Source organism: Spea bombifrons, chromosome 1, assembly GCF_027358695.1.
Source record: "Spea bombifrons isolate aSpeBom1 chromosome 1, aSpeBom1.2.pri, whole genome shotgun sequence".
In the NCBI taxonomy this organism is placed as follows: domain Eukaryota; kingdom Metazoa; phylum Chordata; class Amphibia; order Anura; family Pelobatidae; genus Spea; species Spea bombifrons.
In genome coordinates this window covers 5,987,213-6,006,707 of record NC_071087.1, presented here as the reverse complement: position 1 = coordinate 6,006,707, position 19,495 = coordinate 5,987,213, and the positions used below count along the sequence as shown (strand labels likewise).

Here is a 19,495-nt window from a genome sequence, read left to right as displayed (position 1 = left end):
GCCGTGGCAAGTCTTAATCCTCAGGGCTTTGCAGGACCAGGGGGTAGTCGAGTCCTGGCCTATCCAGCTCACTGTATTAGCCTCTACCACGTCTGCTGTGAGGCTGTTCCACTTATCCACTACCCTATAAGTACAATAAAAGTCCCTTACACTGCATCTAAGCCTCTATATTAAAAGGAATGAAAGCTTCGCCGTCCTGTAACCGAGACGCGATGTCAGAGAGGAGGAGGAATGAAAATATGTTTGTGACCCCGTGTAACGAGCGTAAGCGATCCCCGCGCCGCGCAGGACTTTGGTATGAAGAGTCGTAAACACACCGCAGCGCTTTATAACGGGCGGCGCTCACGGGATTCGAGGGGTTAAAGGAGGGCGACACGCGAAAGGTTCAAAGTCCTGACGCTCGCCTATTCTTATTAAAAAAGTGCAAACAGCTTACACGCCTGTCGCTATCCACACGCAACATGCAAACAGGCGTGTCAATAAAGTTATTCCATTCCCCCCCCGATACCGACAGATTAACCCCTTCATCTGCTAACCGCGGTGCGGCCGACATCTCCGGAACGGAGAATTCCGACAAATTAAATAAACCCCCGGAATCCGCCCCCCCTCCCGGAAACATCCGGAGCGTTTATTAAAGGGGGGGTCCCACTAATTACTAGAACCCGACGCAGCCAATCAGCCGCACGCCGGCCCAGCTCTATCTGTGAGAAGGGGGGCTTATTCACTAAGGAGGGAGCTGTCAGGGAAATCGCGCCTCATTTCCTTCCAGTATTCACTGTTAAGGAACAACACTGGCAGGTTTCTCCAGCAGGTTTCTGAGCTGGCCCTGTATAATGTATAATTCAATGGGTGCAGAGACTACATTATACATTATACAGGGCCGGCCAATCTCAGCTCTCCCTTCTGGTAAAACATAATTTATTATTTTTAATCAGTCATGTGATATTTTGGGTGACTTTCCCGGCTCAAACACCACACTGAGCTGATGCTAATGAAGTCTGTCCATCCATAGGCTTCCATTAGTCACGGAGTCCTTAGGGGTGATTGTGACCGAGCCACTCCATTATTTCCCCCAATCAGTATGATATGGAGCATTTGTCTAACCAGTCCCTCTCGCATCACTCTGTACAATTCGGGGCTGCCTGGGGAATAATATACATACATACATACACCGTGCTCCCAGACCGCCGCGCGCCAGCGTGACATCAGAGTGTAACCGCGTGGAAACGTATCTCTACACGGCACGGAGCGAACGCTCTCCGAAGAGACCGTTTAAAGTCCCCGAGACTCCCGCTATACAGCGCATGTTATAACCCCGAGTCACACTAACACCGGGGACTTTCATACGCATTCCTCCAAACAAAAAAGCATTTCCCTGAAGTAGAAGCTGCAGCGCTGCAGTCTCCCCCCCCTCCGCCACGGTCCGGCAATTCTTGTCACCGATTAGCTGATCTAATTGGCCAGTCAGTGGCAGGATTAACTACGCATTAACACGCGCACGGGGGCCGGGGACGGCCAGGATTCATCACCGGCGCTGCAGCTGCCACCGTTAGCCGGACTACTAGCCATGAAAACCCCCCACCGTACCTGCATTCACCTCATTTACTCCCCACAACAGCAAAGGGAGACGTCCCTAATTTGGGTTTGGAGTCCCCGTATACGCAGCTGGGGGCCGGATCTACTAAACGGGGGGTTTATTCCGCATTATGAAGAGCCAATCCCCCCCCCAGCGAGCTCCTCTACCAGGTGCATAACGTATCAGTAAATCACTGTGCGTACTGGTTTAATTATACATTATACAGGGCCAGCTCATACCTTCTTGCCGAGGTTCGGTGGGGCTAACCCTTCATAACGCAGAATGAAATACACCCCCATATAGTGGTTCACAATGGGTTAATTACGAAGGTGGAGATACAAGAAGCACGAGGGGATATATATATATATATTGACACACACATATATATATAATTCACATGAATTAGGGTGAATATGTAGTGCGTGCATGGAACAGACGCCAGGCAGAGGTACCGGAAGATGGCGATATAGGATGGCGATATATAAAGTCATGATATCGCCGCTGTGCGCAGGAACGTATCGTGAGGTTTTTGTAACGTTGCAGCTTCAGCCGACTCCCCGTCCCGACAGCCGCGGGATTTGGGAAAAGTGACAGAAAATAAACAGAAATATAATAATAATAACACTGATGATGTCATCAAGCAAACGCTCACAAAGGTCGCCAACCGTTTAATTCAACTTCCTCCTCCGTATCAAGGAGCTCAATAATAACGACCGAAGCTTAGAGCGTCAGATCAACCTGTCCACAGAGGGGCCGACGCTGGCCACACAGTACCTGTCATACCCCCCACCCCCGCCAGCATATATAAATAAACCCCCCCACTGCAAGGAGTCCCTTCCCCTAAACAGATGGCCTGAAGAACCCAGTAAAAGTAGCCGCAGTCCCACCGAGGGCATTAAACACAAAACTACCCCCCCAGGGTCCCAATCCCCCCATTCCCTATACACAGAGGGGTCCCCCTCTGCTCTCTCCCCCCCGCTATACACCCACAGAGGGGTGTCCTCCCCCACTCCCCCCCGCTATACACCCACAGAGGGGTGTCCTCCCCCACTCTCCACCCCCTTATCCACACATAGAGGGTTCCCCCTACTCTCACCCCCCTTATCCACACATATAGTGCTCCCCCTACTCTCACCCCTATACGACCACAGAGGGGTCCCCCCCTATACGACCACAGAGGGCCCCCCCTATACGACCACAGAGGGCCCCCCCTATACGACCACAGAGGGCCCCCCCCTATACGACCACAGAGGGCCCCCCCCTATACGACCACAGAAGGGTCCCCCCTATACGACCGCAGAGGGGTCCCCCTGCTGCCCCCTTATGCACCAAAAGAAGGGTGTCCCCCCTATACACCCACAGAGCCCCCTATACAACGACAGAGGGGTGTCCCCCGGCTCTCTCCCCCCCATACTCCCACACAGGGGGGCCTCCGCTCTCTCCAGGGGATACACAGGGTCCCAAAATGCACACATCAAACCCACTATACATATCCTCCCCGCACCCCCCTGTGGCCCCCGGGCACTCACAGGAAGCGGCCCCCGCAGTGTTGGCACTGGTCCCCGGTCCAGCCGGGCTCGCACACACACTTGTCCCCGGCCGGCTGCTGGCACACTCCGTTGACACAGGGCTTCTCACACTCCTTGGCGGCCACGGAGACCTGCAGGAGCAGCAGGGCGGCCAGCACCCCCCGGCCATGCATGTCGGCGAGCTGTCTGGGCGGCCTGGGCAATGCGCTCCCCAGCCGGGCTACCAGCGGACACAGGACACTCTCCGCGGATGCACGGACGGCGACACCGGAGAGGGAAGTGAGATGCACTCAGGACACAAGGAGGTAAGCGCTGCGGCCTGCCAGAAGGTGGGAGGAGCCAAGCGAGTTCGAGTCCTGCCAGAGGGTGGGTGGGGCCTACCTGACCAAAAATGCCAAAGGACGGGCGGAGCTTAGCGTTGTAGACTTGCCAGGAGATGGGCGGAGTTTAGTGTTGCGTAAGGGAAGCAGTTGGAACGCAGCGTTATGCGTGACCTGTACGGCGCGTTCCACGCTGGAAATCCCAAGAGATGGGAACCGTGTTTCTCCTCAGCTGGGTGACCCTACATGGCCTCTCACAGCAGCCTGTGCCGCATGATGTCCTGGCGTCCCGTTCTGCGCAATTTATATAACGAGTTCATTACTAAGTGCCAGAGTTTGGATTCTGCGACGAACACAGCCCTGTAACATGTAAAATGAATGAGCAGCAGGTTTTAAATGGTTTATATAAAAAGGCAGGGTACACACCGAGAAAAAAATTAAAGAAATGAAAGGTTGGGGTTCTCACGGGTGGAGGCCGGAATCTTTGGTCACGTAGCTGGATGCTGAGCACCGACGGGGCGTGAACGCGGCCCGCGAGGCATTGGATGGCCTGGAGTACATTACATTTATTTATATAGCGCCAGCAGATTCCGTAGCGCTGTTTTCCCCTTATATAAGGGGGAGCAACGCTTACAATGTTTTCCCGCTAACAGGGACTCTTTCTCTCGCAAGATCTGCCGCTATTATACGTTTATTCATAGAGGGGCGGCGGGTCCTTTAGTGCCTTTACCAAAGGGGACAGACAAAGTTAATGACAACATTAACATTAATGATACGATTAATAAATGTTAAATACGGTAACGAAGAGGAGGCCTGCCTCCGGGAGCTTACAATCTATTATCATTTAAAGGTGCCATTGAATGGAATAAATCCGTTTGGATGTCTATGGGTTTGGATGCCAGGATAGTTGAATAGATAAGGCGATGGTTGATTGACAGGAGGCACGAGGTTGGGGTTAATGGTGTCTATAAGGGGTTGTCACTAGTGTGGGGACCTCAGGGATCAGTATGGGGACCCGAACTTTTAAATATTTTTATTCATAATATTACAAAAGGCATTAATGGTTTGATCTGTCTTTTTTGCAGATGGTACAAAGGTCTGTAACAGGGTAGAACAACTCAAATGGCGAATGAATGAAGTAAATTAGAAGAATGGTGGAGAATACAGCAGCTGCAGTTTAATGTTAATAAATGTAAAATAACGCACTTATTCCCAAAGCAGAAAAAAGCATTGGTGGCTGTGCTGTCAGTAACGAGACTAAGGAGTAATTATTTCTGAGGAGTTAAAGGTAAGCGGACAATGCAATGAAGCGTCTGAAAAAGCGTCGCAGGGTGCTGGGCTGTATAGCGAGAGGCATTAGTAGCAGGGAGGGGGTTCTGATCTCCGGTCAGGCCTCATCTAGAGTTCTGCGTACAGATCTGGAGACCCCATCTCCAAAAGGATATCGACAAACATCGCAGAGAGCTCAGAGGAGACCTAAAAAAACGGTAAGTGGTTCACAGGACAGAAATTATCAGGGAAGGTTAAAGGATCTTAATATGTACGGCATGGAGGAAAGAAGGGGGGGTGATGCAATAGAAGCATTTAAATACGTCTAGGGATTCACAAAATACACAATGCAAGCTTATTTACAAGGAGGAACAATTGTAGAACAAGAGGTCGCTCTCTGATTAGAGGGTCAGAGGCTTAGATGTAACTACTTTAGTGAGAGTGTAGTAGATAAATGGAACAGTGTCCCAGTAGAAGTGGTGGAGGCTAATACACTGAGGGACTATAAACAGGCATGGGATAGACATACAGCTTTCCTCCCTATGGGACCTGACCAAAGACTGATAGGGGTTTTAACCCCTTACACCAAGAAAAATGGGCAGACTAGACGGCCGAATGGTTCTGCCGTCAAAGTCTATGTTAAGTATCTATTGTGCCATTTAACCCTTTAAGGACAATGGGTTGTCCTAAAATCCACTAATACCAATGCATTGTGAGCCGGTACATGTAGAGGCTTTGTCTTCTCACCATATTATAAACCTGAGACACAGACAAAAGGAATGTTCAAGGCGTGTTAGGTGCATGCGTGCTGCAACGTAGTCTGAAAAGGAGGAAGCACGCGTGTTTATGCTACGGAAGTGTGTTCAGAGGTCAGCCCAATCCGTGCCCTTCCTTAACAATAACCGGCCCTTAGATGTTCTGACAATCACAGCCCACAAATAGAACCATCGGGAACACGTTGGAGAGTGCGGCCCCGTTATAACATTTCCCGAAAAGGTTATTATTGCATGAAAATTCTCTGATGATGTCTGGAGGTTCTGTGTATGTGTGTTTGCGTATAAGTGAGTATGAGTATGTGTTTGCAAATAAGTGAGTGTGAGTATGTGTATGCAAATAAGTGAGTGTGAGTATGTGTATGCATATAAGTGAGCGTGAGGACGTGTGTATGCCACTCAGGCCCAAAAACGCTTTACTGGTCAAACTGGTGTAGGGTATAGCGTCATGTAACATCAGAAGCATCATGTGTTCTTATTTACAACAACAGCAGTTGTCTCTGATCGTTACATTATACAGATATATATCCAGCTCAAGGGATGCATTGTTTCCTCGTTACCGGATAACACATTGTTATATGATGGGCTCACAAAGCTGTTTGGCAACATTAATTTTCCTCCATTCTTGTAAGCGTGAGGGTAATTAAGAAAGGGGTAAGTATGAGCCCGGCCTCGGTCTTGACGTGTGTACATAGAGTCCATAAAACACTGAAACATGCTTCTACGAGATCGGCTCTTTGTACCGAATTCTTTTATAAGAGCCGGTGCTGGCAGAGAGAGCAGCCGTGATCCTCCTATTACCCCCTCATTTTAAGGGGGGGATGGCAAATGGGGTATGGGCTGGGCAAATGGGGTATGGGCTGCCCCCGACTATACTGCAGTCTTAGAAGGTGCCATGCCCCCATTGTAAGCCGGTAAACTCTAATGAAGATATTTAGCGTCAAGATAAGCAGGGTTCATGGGGTGTAATGGGCGATTGCTGTGGCCCTCTCCTGCTCCACACTCTCCCTTGGTGAGTTTTCCCCATTAAGTCATCTGCTTACCCTCTCTCTGCCAAAGAAACAAGGAGAGGTCAGCGGAGACCTGAAACCGCGATATTACTCTCCTTTGGTTCCTACTAACAGCTGCATGTCCTCTGGGGCATCGTGGGTTAACCCCGGCTCAGATGGTTCTCCGTCCTCTGCGTTCCTGTTATCGCACTTCTGATCAATAGTGGACTTCCATGAATAAATGACAATCACAGATTGATTGGAAGAGATACCTGAACTATCAAAAATAGTTTTACAAGAAATGTCAAAGGAACAGGAAAGACAAAAATATCTAGAAAAAACAAGAAAACACAAAGGAATGTCAGCAAAACTAATACCAGGCTTTATGGTGTATATCCTAAACATGCTTCTTTTTTGAAATAACATAAAATTTTCCTGTATTTCAAGGAAGGAAAAGCGGTGACCGGTGACAGGGTAATGGGAGGCCGAGGCTCATTGATGCCCGTGGGGGGCCGTGGGGTCAAATCCAACAGAGGAGCGACTGGAGCTTAAATTGCTGAAAAAGTTACTTCTGGTTCTGATAGAAAGGAGTCGGAACTCGCAGAGCGTCACAGTTTGTTGCGTTTGGGGGCCGCAGAGCAGTCGGGGAGCCCACGCTGACCCCGTCCGCTGCTGAAAGCGCCTACAATGGGCACCTGAGCAGAAGAAACGGACCGCGAAGCGATGGAAGAAGGCGGCCGGTCTGATGAATCCCGTTTTCTTTTACATCACGTGGATGGCCGGTGCGTCGCTGGAGAACACGCGGCACCGGGACGCGTCCATGGGGGCCGCACCTTGCAGCTTACAGGACTTAAACGTCTCGGTGGCGGATTCCACAGCGCAGCTTCAGAGGACTAGCGGAGTCCGAGCCTCGACGGGGCAAACAGGGTCTGACGCGATATCACGTGGGGAGTCATAATGTTATGGCTGATCGGTATATGAAGAGCAGCGGAGGAGGGGCACTGGGCTAGCCGGGGAGAAGGGGCATTTCTAAAACATATAATGCACACAATAAGCAGGGGGGGGTAATAATGGGAGATCTGATACTTCTTTGGCCCCCGGAGTGAAACATTTTTTGAACAGTAAGGATAATTAGACTAGCAGTGATTCTCTCTTAAATTATTAAAAAATAAACTCGGTTAGAATATTAATAAAATTGAGACAGGAGGTTTCCAGGCAACTGGGAAAAAAAGCTTGGGCGGCCAGAGACTGGTTTTATGCGGCTGTCAATCACCCGGAATGAATTGTCAGTAAAACGAGTTTATAAAAATCACAGCAACGGGTAATATGTACAACTGTGAAAAAACTTACTAGAAAATAAACTTTACAAACAAATAAAGATCAGGCTCGCCGACTGGAGAACACTAAAACATATATATATATATACTTATACTTAACCATGTTATATGTGGAAAGTCACATTTCTGGCTGTAACATAATTATGTTTACAATTGTAAAAGGGTTTCTAACCATCAATTAGCCTTTTAAACTTAAACTTGGATCAGCGAACACAACATGCCATCGGAGCACAGGAGTGATGGGAGTGATAAAGGGCCATCGGAGCACAGGAGTGATGGGAGTGATAAAGGGCCATCGGAGCACAGGAGTGATGGGAGTGATAAAGGGCCGTTGGAACACAGGAGTGATGGGAGTTATAAAGGGCCTCTGTACGCCTATGAAGATATTCCATATGCTTTGGACGAGGACATGAAATAAATGATATATTGAATGTATTATAATATAAAGGGGGTATTGTATGTCATATCGTTAAATCCCTTGCTTGGGATATTTAGGAATGATGTAATAGGATGGGAGTCTTTCCTCCGGCGAGTTTCCCTGCGTATAAATAGAGGCAGCGAAGGCACAGCTCCTATCGGATTCGCTCGATTGAACGTTGTTTGGATGCAAAATCCCCGATTCGATTGCGGAAATAACAATTAGAGGCCGCCGGGAAAATATGTCAACACGGACTGCGCGCGAATGCGTTCCTTCGGACAGATTAACGTTCCCGGAAGTGCGTGGTGTGGGAGAATTCCCATAAATATTGTCGTTTTTAGTTATTTATTTATACAGGTAGAGCTTTAAAAGATTAGAAATGAGCGTTTCATTAACCCCTTAACGACCAGGGCTTTTTTCACTCTACAGGACCAGTGCAATTTTGTTTTTGCTTTATATCCTCAACTGTCTTTATTTCCTTCTTTCTCATTTAGTGTACCCACACAAATTGTGTTGTTTTTTTTCTGGGGCAACTAGGGCGTTACATATTTTTATATATATGTAACACATTGTTTATGATTTGTTTTACTGGTATATAAATTATTATTATTGTTGTTTTATATAGTGCCATCATATTCTGCAGCGCTGTACAATGCGACTCTATTGGTCGCTGGCAGGGAGCTCCTCTGCCATTGGTTGATGGCAGACGAGCCTCCTGCCGGCGACCAATAGAGTACGCTCGTACAGACCTTTAACTCTTGGAGCGGGAAGACCAATGGTCTCCCCAGGCCAAATTCCACGTCAGGAGTTAAAGGGCCGTGCGAGTGAGCCTATTGGTCGCCTGCAGGGGCCTCCTCTGGCATCATCCATTTGGTTGACCAATAGAGCCGATCCCATTTACCCCTCCGATGCTGCGTAGATAAGGTAGGCTAGATGGGGAAGGGACCAAGGAGATTAGTAAACGAAGACGAACACTAAGATTCTTCGTGTTGTGTATCTTCGTCTACGTTTTGCTGCCGCCATGTTCGTCTCTTCTGCGCTGGGGGGTTATTACTGTATACAGCTCTGGGGGGTTATATTACTGTATACAGCGCTGGGGGGTTATATTACTGTATACTGCGCTGGGGGTTATATTACTGTATACAGCGCTGGGGGTTATATTACTGTATACAGCGCTGGGGGGTTATATTACTGTATACAGTGCTGGGGGGTTATTACTGTATGCAGTGCTGGGGGGGTTATATTACTGTATACAGCGCTGGGGGTTATATTACTGTATACAGCGCTGGGGGTTATATTACTGTATACAGCGCTGGGGGTTATATTACTGTATACAGCGCCGGGGGTTATATTACTGTATACATCTCTGGGGTTATATTACTGTATACAGTGCTGGGGGTTATATTACTGTATACAGCGCTGGGGGTTATATTACTGTATACAGTGCTGGGGGGTTATATTACTGTATACAGCGCTGGGGGTTATATTACTGTATACAGCGCTGGGGGTTATATTACTGTATACAGCGCTGGGGGTTATATTACTGTTTACAGCGCTGGGGTTATTAATGTATACAGCGCTGGGGGGTTATATTACTGTATACAGCGCTGGGGGTTATATTATTGTATACAGTGCTGGGGGTTATATTACTGTATACAGCACTGGGGATTATATTACTGTATACAGCGCTGGAGGTTATATTACTGTATACAGTGCTGGGGGTTATATTACTGTATACAGCACTGGGGATTATATTACTGTATACAGCGCTGGAGGTTATATTACTGTATACAGCGCTGGAGGTTATATTACTGTATACAGCGCTGGGGGGTTATATTACTGTATACAGCGCTGGGGGGTTATATTACTGTATACAGCGCTGGGGGTTATATTACTGTATACAGCGCTGGGGGTTATATTACTGTATACAGCGCTGGGGGGTTATATTACTGTATACAGCGCTGGGGTTATATTACTGTATACAGCGCCGGGGGTTATATTACTGTATACAGCGCTGGGGTTATATTACTGTATACAGCGCCGGGGGTTATATTACTGTATACAGCGCTGGGGGTTATATTACTGTATACAGCGCTGGGGGTTATATTACTGTATACAGCGCTGGGGTTATATTACTGTATACAGCGCCGGGGGTTATATTACTGTATACAGCGCTGGGGGTTATATTACTGTATACAGCGCTGGGGGTTATATTACTGTATACAGCGCTGGGGGGTTATATTACTGTATACAGCGCTGGGGGTTATATTACTGTATACAGCGCTGGGGGTTATTACTGTATACAGCGCCGGGGGTTATATTACTGTATACAGCGCTGGGGGTTATATTACTGTATACAGCGCTGGGGGTTATATTACTGTATACAGCGCTGAGGGTTATTACTGTATACAGCGCCGGGGGTTATATTACTGTATACAGCGCTGGGGGTTATATTACTGTATACAGCGCTGGGGGTTATATTACTGTATACAGTGCTGGGGGGTTATATTACTGTATACAGCGCTGGGGGTTATATTACTGTATACAGCGCTGGGTGTTATATTACTGTATACAGCGCTGGGGGGTTATATTACTGTATACAGCGCTGGGGGTTATATTACTGTATACAGCGCCTGGGGTTATATTACTGTATACAGCGCTGGGGGTTGTATTACTGTATACAGCGCTGGGGGTTATATTACTGTATACAGCGCTGGGGGTTATATTACTGTATACAGCGCTGGGGTTATATTACTGTATACAGCGCTGGGGGTTATATTACTGTATACAGCGCTGGGGGTTATATTACTGTATACAGCGCTGGGGTTATATTACTGTATACAGTGCTGGGGGTTATATTACTGTATACAGCGCTGGGGGTTATATTACTGTATACAGCGCTGGGGGTTATATTACTGTATACAGCGCTGGGGTTATATTACTGTATACAGTGCTGGGGGTTATATTACTGTATACAGCGCTGGGGGTTATATTACTGTATACAGCGCCGGGGGTTATATTACTGTATACAACGCCGGGGGTTATATTACTGTATACAGCTCTGGGGTTATATTACTGTATACAGTGCTAGGGGTTATATTACTGTATACAGCGCTGGGGGGTTATATTACTGTATACAGCGCTGGGGGGTTATATTACTGTATACAGCGCTGGGGGGTTATATTACTGTATACAGTGCTGGGGGTTATATTACTGTATACAGCGCTGGGGGTTATATTACTGTATACAACGCTGGGGGGTTATATTACTGTATACAGTGCTGGGGGTTATATTACTGTATACAGGGCTGGGGGGTTATTACTGTATACAGCCATGGGGGGTTATATTACTGTATACAGCGCTGGGGGTTATATTACTGTATACAGCGCTGGGGGTTATATTACTGTATACAACGCTGGGGGGTTATATTACTGTATACAGCGCTGGGGGGTTATATTACTGTATACAGGGCTGGGGGGTTATTACTGTATACAGCGCTGGGGGTTATATTACTGTATACAGCGCTGGGGGTTATATTACTGTATACAACGCTGGGGGGTTATATTACTGTATACAGCGCCGGGGGTTATATTACTCCATACATCGGTTAGTAGCAGCTGGCAGGCTCTTGAAGTGAAGCGATGTAGTTCTGTGTAATGACGGCGCAGTATATTTTTATCTCAGGCCTCCATTACTTAATTTAAAACACATTTTCAGTAAAAATATTACTCCAGAGTTCCTTGGCTTCAAATTAACACAAAGATAATCAAATGTACCGGGATGGATGCCAAATAAATTCGTTTTTGAACAGACAATTCATAAAGTATTTTGTAACAGGCCACATGACATCATCACAGAGCCGGAGATGGAACATTTTCATGGTATAGTAACCTTAAAACGTTCCGCTCTTGGAATGTTACTCTCGCCCACTCCTGGGATGTTGGAAGGGACTTGAGTGGATACTTGGAACCATGTTAGATTCCACTTGGATTTGGTGGAGTGAGGGCCGGCCCAAGGCAAAATGCCGCCTGGGGCGCATTTTAAAATGCCACACCCCCCTCTTAATCTACCCTTCCTCGCCCCCCCACCCCTTGTACTTCCCTTTCAGCAGTCCTGCGGCGAGTCTCCCTGTTCGTTCTCGGTGCTGGCTTGTAATGGTGAGCGCCAGAAATGAGCGCCGGCACTCAGCATTACAAGCCGGTACCGAGACCGAACAGGGAGACTCGCCGCAGAGGAGAGAGAAAGTGCCGCCCCTTCAAAAGTGCCGCCTGGAGCGGTTGCCCCACTCGGCTCCATTGTCGGGCCGGCCCTGGGTGGAGTGGCCGGTTCTTCAAGGCATGATAGTTGAGTTCCAGCAATCATTGATGTCATGAACACTGTGATGTTATGTGATCACTCATGATGTCATGGCTATTAAGAAAAGGGGTATTAACTGTTTTTCTTGAGGGTACCGAGTGAGGGTATGAAGAGTTTTCACCTTGACTGCTTTTTTAGCAAATGGGGTTTTTTTTAGCCTAAAGGGTTAATCTCAGTATAATGGCAGTAAAATTGGCTCAAGGATGTAAGGGCAAAATGCCAGTACAATTGCCCCTAGGGCGTGACCCTGGTTTTCAATAAATTATATTCAGCAGTGTATTTTACTTTAAAGGTAAGCGGTCGTCTTGCCATTAATGAGCTTTGGAAATGCAATGGCATACTGTGTCTCTTAGTTACCCAAGTCTGTCTTATTATATATATATATATACATTTCATTAAACCTCTCTAGTTTATTAACTAATTGTCTGACCTTTTACCCACAGGTTTTATTGTCGATTTCCTTGATTATATATTTCATATACAGATTATTTTTTTAAATCTTACTGCTAAGAGCAAAAAAGCTATGAAAAAAAATCGAATGACTTGCTTAAGGTAATACGATGAAAATAGTAAAGCACCAGTGATTTTCCCCAAATACTAATTATAATAAAAATACAGTATTTTAATAATGAAGTATCAATTGTATTTGATTTTTATTTAAATGTCATGCTTTAGTTAGTTTTCTCTAACTTTTTTTTCTAGCAAGGCATTTTATTTATTTTCTTTTTTTTTTCTTTTTGGGTCAACAAGAATGTATAAAATGTATAAAATAGGACAAGCTTGGATCTTGATTCGAATTGATTTAGAACTTTTATGTATAGATTTTGTTTTCGGGGGTTTAGCGTCCAGAAAGCGAACATCTTAAGGAATTGGCTGCTTTGTTGTTTTTTTCTTATCTTTGCCATCTGTTCTCGGTCAAGGGCAAAGAGATTAACTCCTCGGGAGCGCGGGTGCCTATAGCTGCTCATCAGCAAATCGCGGCTGAGCTTCTCGTGGCCGCCGGTTATATATATATATATGTATATCGCGTTATGCGAATTGACCTTTGGAATGATATGGTTTTCATTCATGGAAAATCCGATTGTTACAGTCTTATCACATGGCTCACACTGTCATTTCACACTAATATATCTGATCACATGGTAAATGGAAGGGGATACAGCCCGGCGGGTAATTTAACCCTTAACTGAGTTACATGAATGATGATAAGAATGTGGACCAATCAAAACCATAACACGCCTATTTCAGGATTATAGCCAGCGGAACAGATAGGAGTCACGCGTGTAATCAGATAGCAATTGCTTTTATAAAGAAGAAACCCATCACAAACGCACACAGCGGTACCCGGCCCCTCGCTGAACGCACACAGCGGTACCCGGCCCCTCTCGCTGATCGCACACAGCGGTACCCGGCCCCTCGCTGAACGCACACAGCGGTACCCGGCCCCTCTCGCTGATCACACACAGCGGTACCCGGCCTCTCGCTGAACGCACACAGCGGTACCCGGCCCCTCTCGCTGATCACACACAGCGGTACCCGGCCTCTCGCTGAACGCACACAGCGGTACCCGGCCCCTCTCGCTGAACGCACACAGCGGTACCCGGCCCCTCTCGCTGAACACACACAGCGGTACCCGGCCCCTCTCGCTGAACACACACAGCGGTACCCGGCCCCTCGCTGAACACACACAGCGGTCCCCGGCCCCTCGCTGAACACACACAGCGGTACCCGGCCCCTCTCGCTGAACACACACAGCGGTACCCGGCCCCTCTCGCTGAACACACACAGCGGTACCCGGCCCCTCGCTGAACACACACAGCGGTCCCCGGCCCCTCGCTGAACACACACAGCGGTACCCGGCCCCTCTCGCTGAACACACACAGCGGTACCCGGCCCCTCTCGCTGAACACACACAGCGGTACCCGGCCCCTCGCTGAACACACACAGCGGTCCCCGGCCCCTCGCTGAACGCACACAGCGGTACCCGGCCCCTCGCTGAACGCACACAGCGGTACCCGGCCTCTCGCTGATCACACAGCGGTACCCGGCCCCTCGCTGAACACACACAGCGGTCCCCGGCCCCTCGCTGAACGCACACAGCGGTACCCGGCCCCTCGCTGAACGCACACAGCGGTACCCGGCCCCTCGCTGAACACACAGCGGTACCCGGCCCCTCGCTGAACGCACACAGCGGTACCCGGCCCCTCTCGCTGATCACACAGCGGTACCCGGCCCCTCGCTGAACGCACACAGCGGTACCCGGCCCCTCGCTGAACGCACACAGCGGTACCCGGCCCCTCGCTGAACGCACAGAGCGGTCCCCGGCCCCTCGCTGAACACACACAGCGGTACCCGGCCCCTCGCTGAACGCACACAGCGGTCCCCGGCCCCTCGCTGAACACACACAGCGGTCCCCGGCCCCTCGCTGATCACACACAGCGGTCCCCGGCCCCTCGCTGAACACACAGCGGTACCCGGCCCCTCGCTGAACGCACACAGCGGTACCCGGCCCCTCGCTGAACGCACACAGCGGTACCCGGCCCCTCTCGCTGATCACACAGCGGTACCAGGAACACACGAGACACACAATACACCAAACTGCAACATGTTCCATTCTTCCATTATGTTCCATTATTCGGCGGCAGATAATGTTTCAGCCTCGCCAGGCCTTCTCCGGGGGTTCAGTCTCCGTGTAACGTTCCCCCTCTTGCGGCTCGGCGTGTCGGGGATCTTGCGTGTTCCCTGCGTGACCTGGGGTGGGAAATGCCAAGGAATCCAGAATAAAGGACCTTGTGACTCCGGCATTGACCAACACGCTTTCATTAAGGGTTTAATTTAAGTCTCATGTTATCTAAATCACCCCCCCCCCCCCCGGAATGCACCATGAAACAAACCGCTCAGATCCCCTCGTCTGGCACTCCGCTTCCCATATCTTTCAATTCGACCAAAACTCCCAGGGGCCGCGCCGAGTCTGCGGGGGCCGCTGGGGGCATCTGTGAGGGGACTTAATGCTAACCGTAGCATGAGACCAAATCATTCTCCCACGGGGCCGGGACATGTTTCCCCAATAACGTGTGTAAGTGGGTTATCCGCTACGACGCCGGCAATTTGGCTGGAAGTAAACCGCGCCGCGGCCCGGGTGGTTCGTATTCCGCCGATCCGTGGGGCAGAAAGAGGCCATTGTTCAGTCAAGGTCAGACAAGGACACATGCAAAGCGGAGACTGTCATGTTCTGTGTCGTGCTTTGTGTTCCTCTTTAACCCCTAGGGTAGAAAGTGCCCCGAAGGCTCTCAAAGGGTTAAACTAATAACGTCCAAGAAATTCCCAATGAAAGGTGCACGCAGAAGATGGCCGGGGCAAAAGGGGCAGAAGACGGGAGAAGCCTAACCCCATCTGTGCTCAATAATCATCATCACATGCCTCCCGTCTTCTACCTCGGGATACAGAGCGCCACTCAAACTGGCAGCGATACTGTGCATGCGCAGCTTACGTTCTTTGGTGTCCCAGGCGTCGGGGAATGAAAACGTGACCACGGGATCCACCGAGCAAAAAGTGGGACAGAGTTACAGTTCGGTGTCCCTAATGGTGGCTAACAAATGTTTTTTTTTTTTATAAATGAACCTTCTAAAAACCATAACTTGTCAGGAGCTGAAGATATTCTGAGCGAAGTCACCTGTATTCAAGCAGGGTCTCCAGCGGTGATATAGCAGTGAGAAAAGCAACCAGTCTCCATCTCACTGTATACAGTGCTGGTGGTTATATTACTGTATACAGCGCTGGGGGTTATATTACTGTATACAGCGCTGGGGGTTATATTACTGTATACAGCGCTGGGGGTTATATTACTGTATACAGCGCTGGGGGATATATTACTGTATACAGCGCTGGGGGTTATATTACTGTATACAGTGCTGGGGGTTATATTACTGTATACAGCACTGGGGGTTATATTACTGTATACAGCACTGGGGGTTATATTACTGTATACAGCGCTGGGGGATATATTACTGTATACAGCGCTGGGGGTTATATTACTGTATACAGCGCTGGGGGATATATTACTGTATACAGCGCTGGGGGTTATATTACTGTATACAGCGCTGGGGGATATATTACTGTATACAGCGCTGGGGGTTATATTACTGTATACAGCGCTGGGGGATATATTACTGTATACAGCGCTGGGGGTTATATTACTGTATACAGCGCTGGGGGTTATATTACTGTATACAGCGCTGGGGGTTATATTACTGTATACAGCGCTGGGGGGTTATATTACTGTATACAGTGCTGGGGGTTATATTACTGTATACAGCGCTGGGGGATATATTACTGTATACAGCGCTGGGGGTTATATTACTGTATACAGCGCTGGGGGTTATATTACTGTATACAGCGCTGGGGGATATATTACTGTATACAGCGCTGGGGGTTATATTACTGTATACAGCGCTGGGGGATATATTACTGTATACAGCGCTGGGGGTTATATTACTGTATACAGCGCTGGGGGTTATATTACTGTATACAGCGCTGGGGGTTATATTACTGTATACAGCACTGGGGGTTATATTACTGTATACAGCGCTGGGGGGTTATATTACTGTATACAGCGCTGGGGGTTATATTACTGTATACAGCGCTGGGGGTTATATTACTGTATACAGCGCTGGGGGTTATATTACTGTATACAGCGCTGGGGGGTTATATTACTGTATACAGCGCTGGGGGTTATATTACTGTATACAGCGCTGGGGGTTATATTACTGTATACAGCGCTGGCGGTTATATTACTGTATACAGCGCTGGGGGTTATATTACTGTATACAGCGCTGGGGGTTATATTACTGTATACAGCGCTGGGGGGGTATATTACTGTATACAGCGCTGGGGGTTATATTACTGTATACAGCGCTGGGGGTTATATTACTGTATACAGCGCTGGGGGGTTATATTACTGTATACAGTGCTGGGGGTTATATTACTGTATACAGCGCTGGGGGTTATATTACTGTATACAGCGTTAGGGGTTGTGCTGAAGGGAAGAATATTTTGGCTGCTGTCCGTGGTGCTGCAGCTTCCCAGTGAAGTGCTGTCTTGCTCTCCGTAGTGGCCGGAGGGGGTTGTATGGCTGAGCGTTTCTGTTGGTGCAGTAAATGCGTTGTGCGCTGCTGTAAATTATTCTCGCAATAAAACCTCTGCATTGGCGGCCTGGAGCTCGCGTCCGGTGCGCTCTCATGCTGTCCCCGCACCGGGTCCTTTTCTTGCTCGCTCTCATGCTGTCCCCGTGCCGGGTTCTTTTCTCGCTCGCTCTCATGCTGTCCCCGCGCCGGGTCCTTTTCTTGCTCGCTCTCATGCTGTCCCCGCGCCGGGTCCTTTTCTTGCTCGCTCTCATGCTGTCCCCGTGCCGGGTTCTTTTCTCGCTCGCTCTCATGCTGTCCCCGCGCCGGGTCCTTTTCTTGCTCGCTCTCATGCTGTCCCCGCGCCGGGTCCTTTTCTTGCTCGCTCTCATGCTGTCCCTGTGCCGGGTTCTTTTCTCGCTCGCTCTCATGCTGTCCCCGCGCCGGGTCCTTTTCTTGCTCGCTCTCATGCTGTCCCCGCGCCGGGTCCTTTTCTTGCTCGCTCTCATGCTGTCCCCGCGCCGGGTCCTTTTCTTGCTCGCTCTCATGCTGTCCCCGCGCCGGGTCCTTTTCTTGCTCGCTCTCACTGCTTTAAAGGGCTTTTCAGCCACATTTTAGGAAAAGCCAATTAAGCAGATATTTTATTGTAGTCCAAACGCAACAAACACATCAAACTCTTTTTATGATGCTACGGCAACAAAGCCTTTCAGTCTCTTACTGCTCTCTCATTGGGTAATATGACCACATGAAACATATCTTGGGGTGAGGAGAGGGGCAAATTCATACGGGGGGATTCATGCACTTGCGGGGGAGGGGGGGGGCACCATGGAAATGTAAAGCGCCTCCGGCAGTCTCATATGCATTAAAGTGCTTATGTTGACCGGTGTGTCCCTTTGAGGCTGTCTAGGTTAACGCGTTTTTTCTGAGGGGGCAGTCAGGTAGCTCTTATGAGCCCCCCGTGTCGGTGGCCCTAACCCTTGCGCTGAAGGGCCAAGAACATCCGGCTCTCCTCCAGGCCTTCTGGAAGAAACATAGGAGGGGGCCTGGTGTCCACCTTGGACCGGCACGAGGGGCCCGACCGGCGCCGTTCACTTTTTTTCCATCTGACCCGTCACAGGGCATTAAACACAGCGGCTAAAGCTGTTAAACGAGGCGTTGGCGCTTAAACATTAACTGCCCCGGCGCGCTTCGCCATGCATGAAGGTGTCTGCTGCACCCAGAGGAGAAGAAATCAGCGCGAGAGACGCCGGCTCGGGAAATAACAGGGAGAGGGGGAATAAAATCCAACAAACTTTATTGACGTCCTCGGACGATAGCAAAATCACAGCATTACGGAGGATCCGGCAGGAGTAAGGGCCACGCGCTGACGCGTTTCACACCTCTCATGAGAATATTATAAGAGGATCGCTTGAAAAATAAATACGTTTCATCAACGTTTTAGCTCATCATATGGCATATTTGCATACCTGACCAGTGTCCCAGTTTTCGTAGGATAGTCACGATTTCCGACAGTGTCCCGCACAGATCATGGCCGTTGGAGGAGATCCTCAGATCTCCTCTCGCCAGTCCAGACAGCTGTAAAAACCTGATCATGGAATAGTGAATACTGCAGGAGAAAATGTTTAGATGCGCCGCCTCAACTTTTAGTGAATAGACTCCATTATCTCACCAGGTGCTGGCCGCTGGAATTGGAAGATTTACTGGAAATATATTAATAAATATACATATTAATTATTTATATATATATATTTATTAATATATATATCACCAGGAGGTGGCGCTGCAGGCTGCTGTGTTTGGTTGTAACT

General features: G+C 48.8%; 1 protein-coding gene across 2 annotated transcripts in view; it reads right to left on the bottom strand.

The window, feature by feature from the left end:
• The window catches only part of ATRN (attractin), a 53,400-nt gene extending 49,989 nt beyond the window's left edge, over positions 1–3,411 (bottom strand). For both annotated transcript variants that reach the window (XM_053458113.1, XM_053458112.1), the window contains exon 1: positions 3,106–3,411. In XM_053458113.1, the coding sequence (XP_053314088.1) occupies positions 3,106–3,278 (173 nt within the window). In that variant the 5' untranslated portion in view covers positions 3,279–3,411. The remainder of the gene's footprint in view (positions 1–3,105) is intronic.
• Between the last annotated feature and the right edge of the window lie 16,084 nt (positions 3,412–19,495).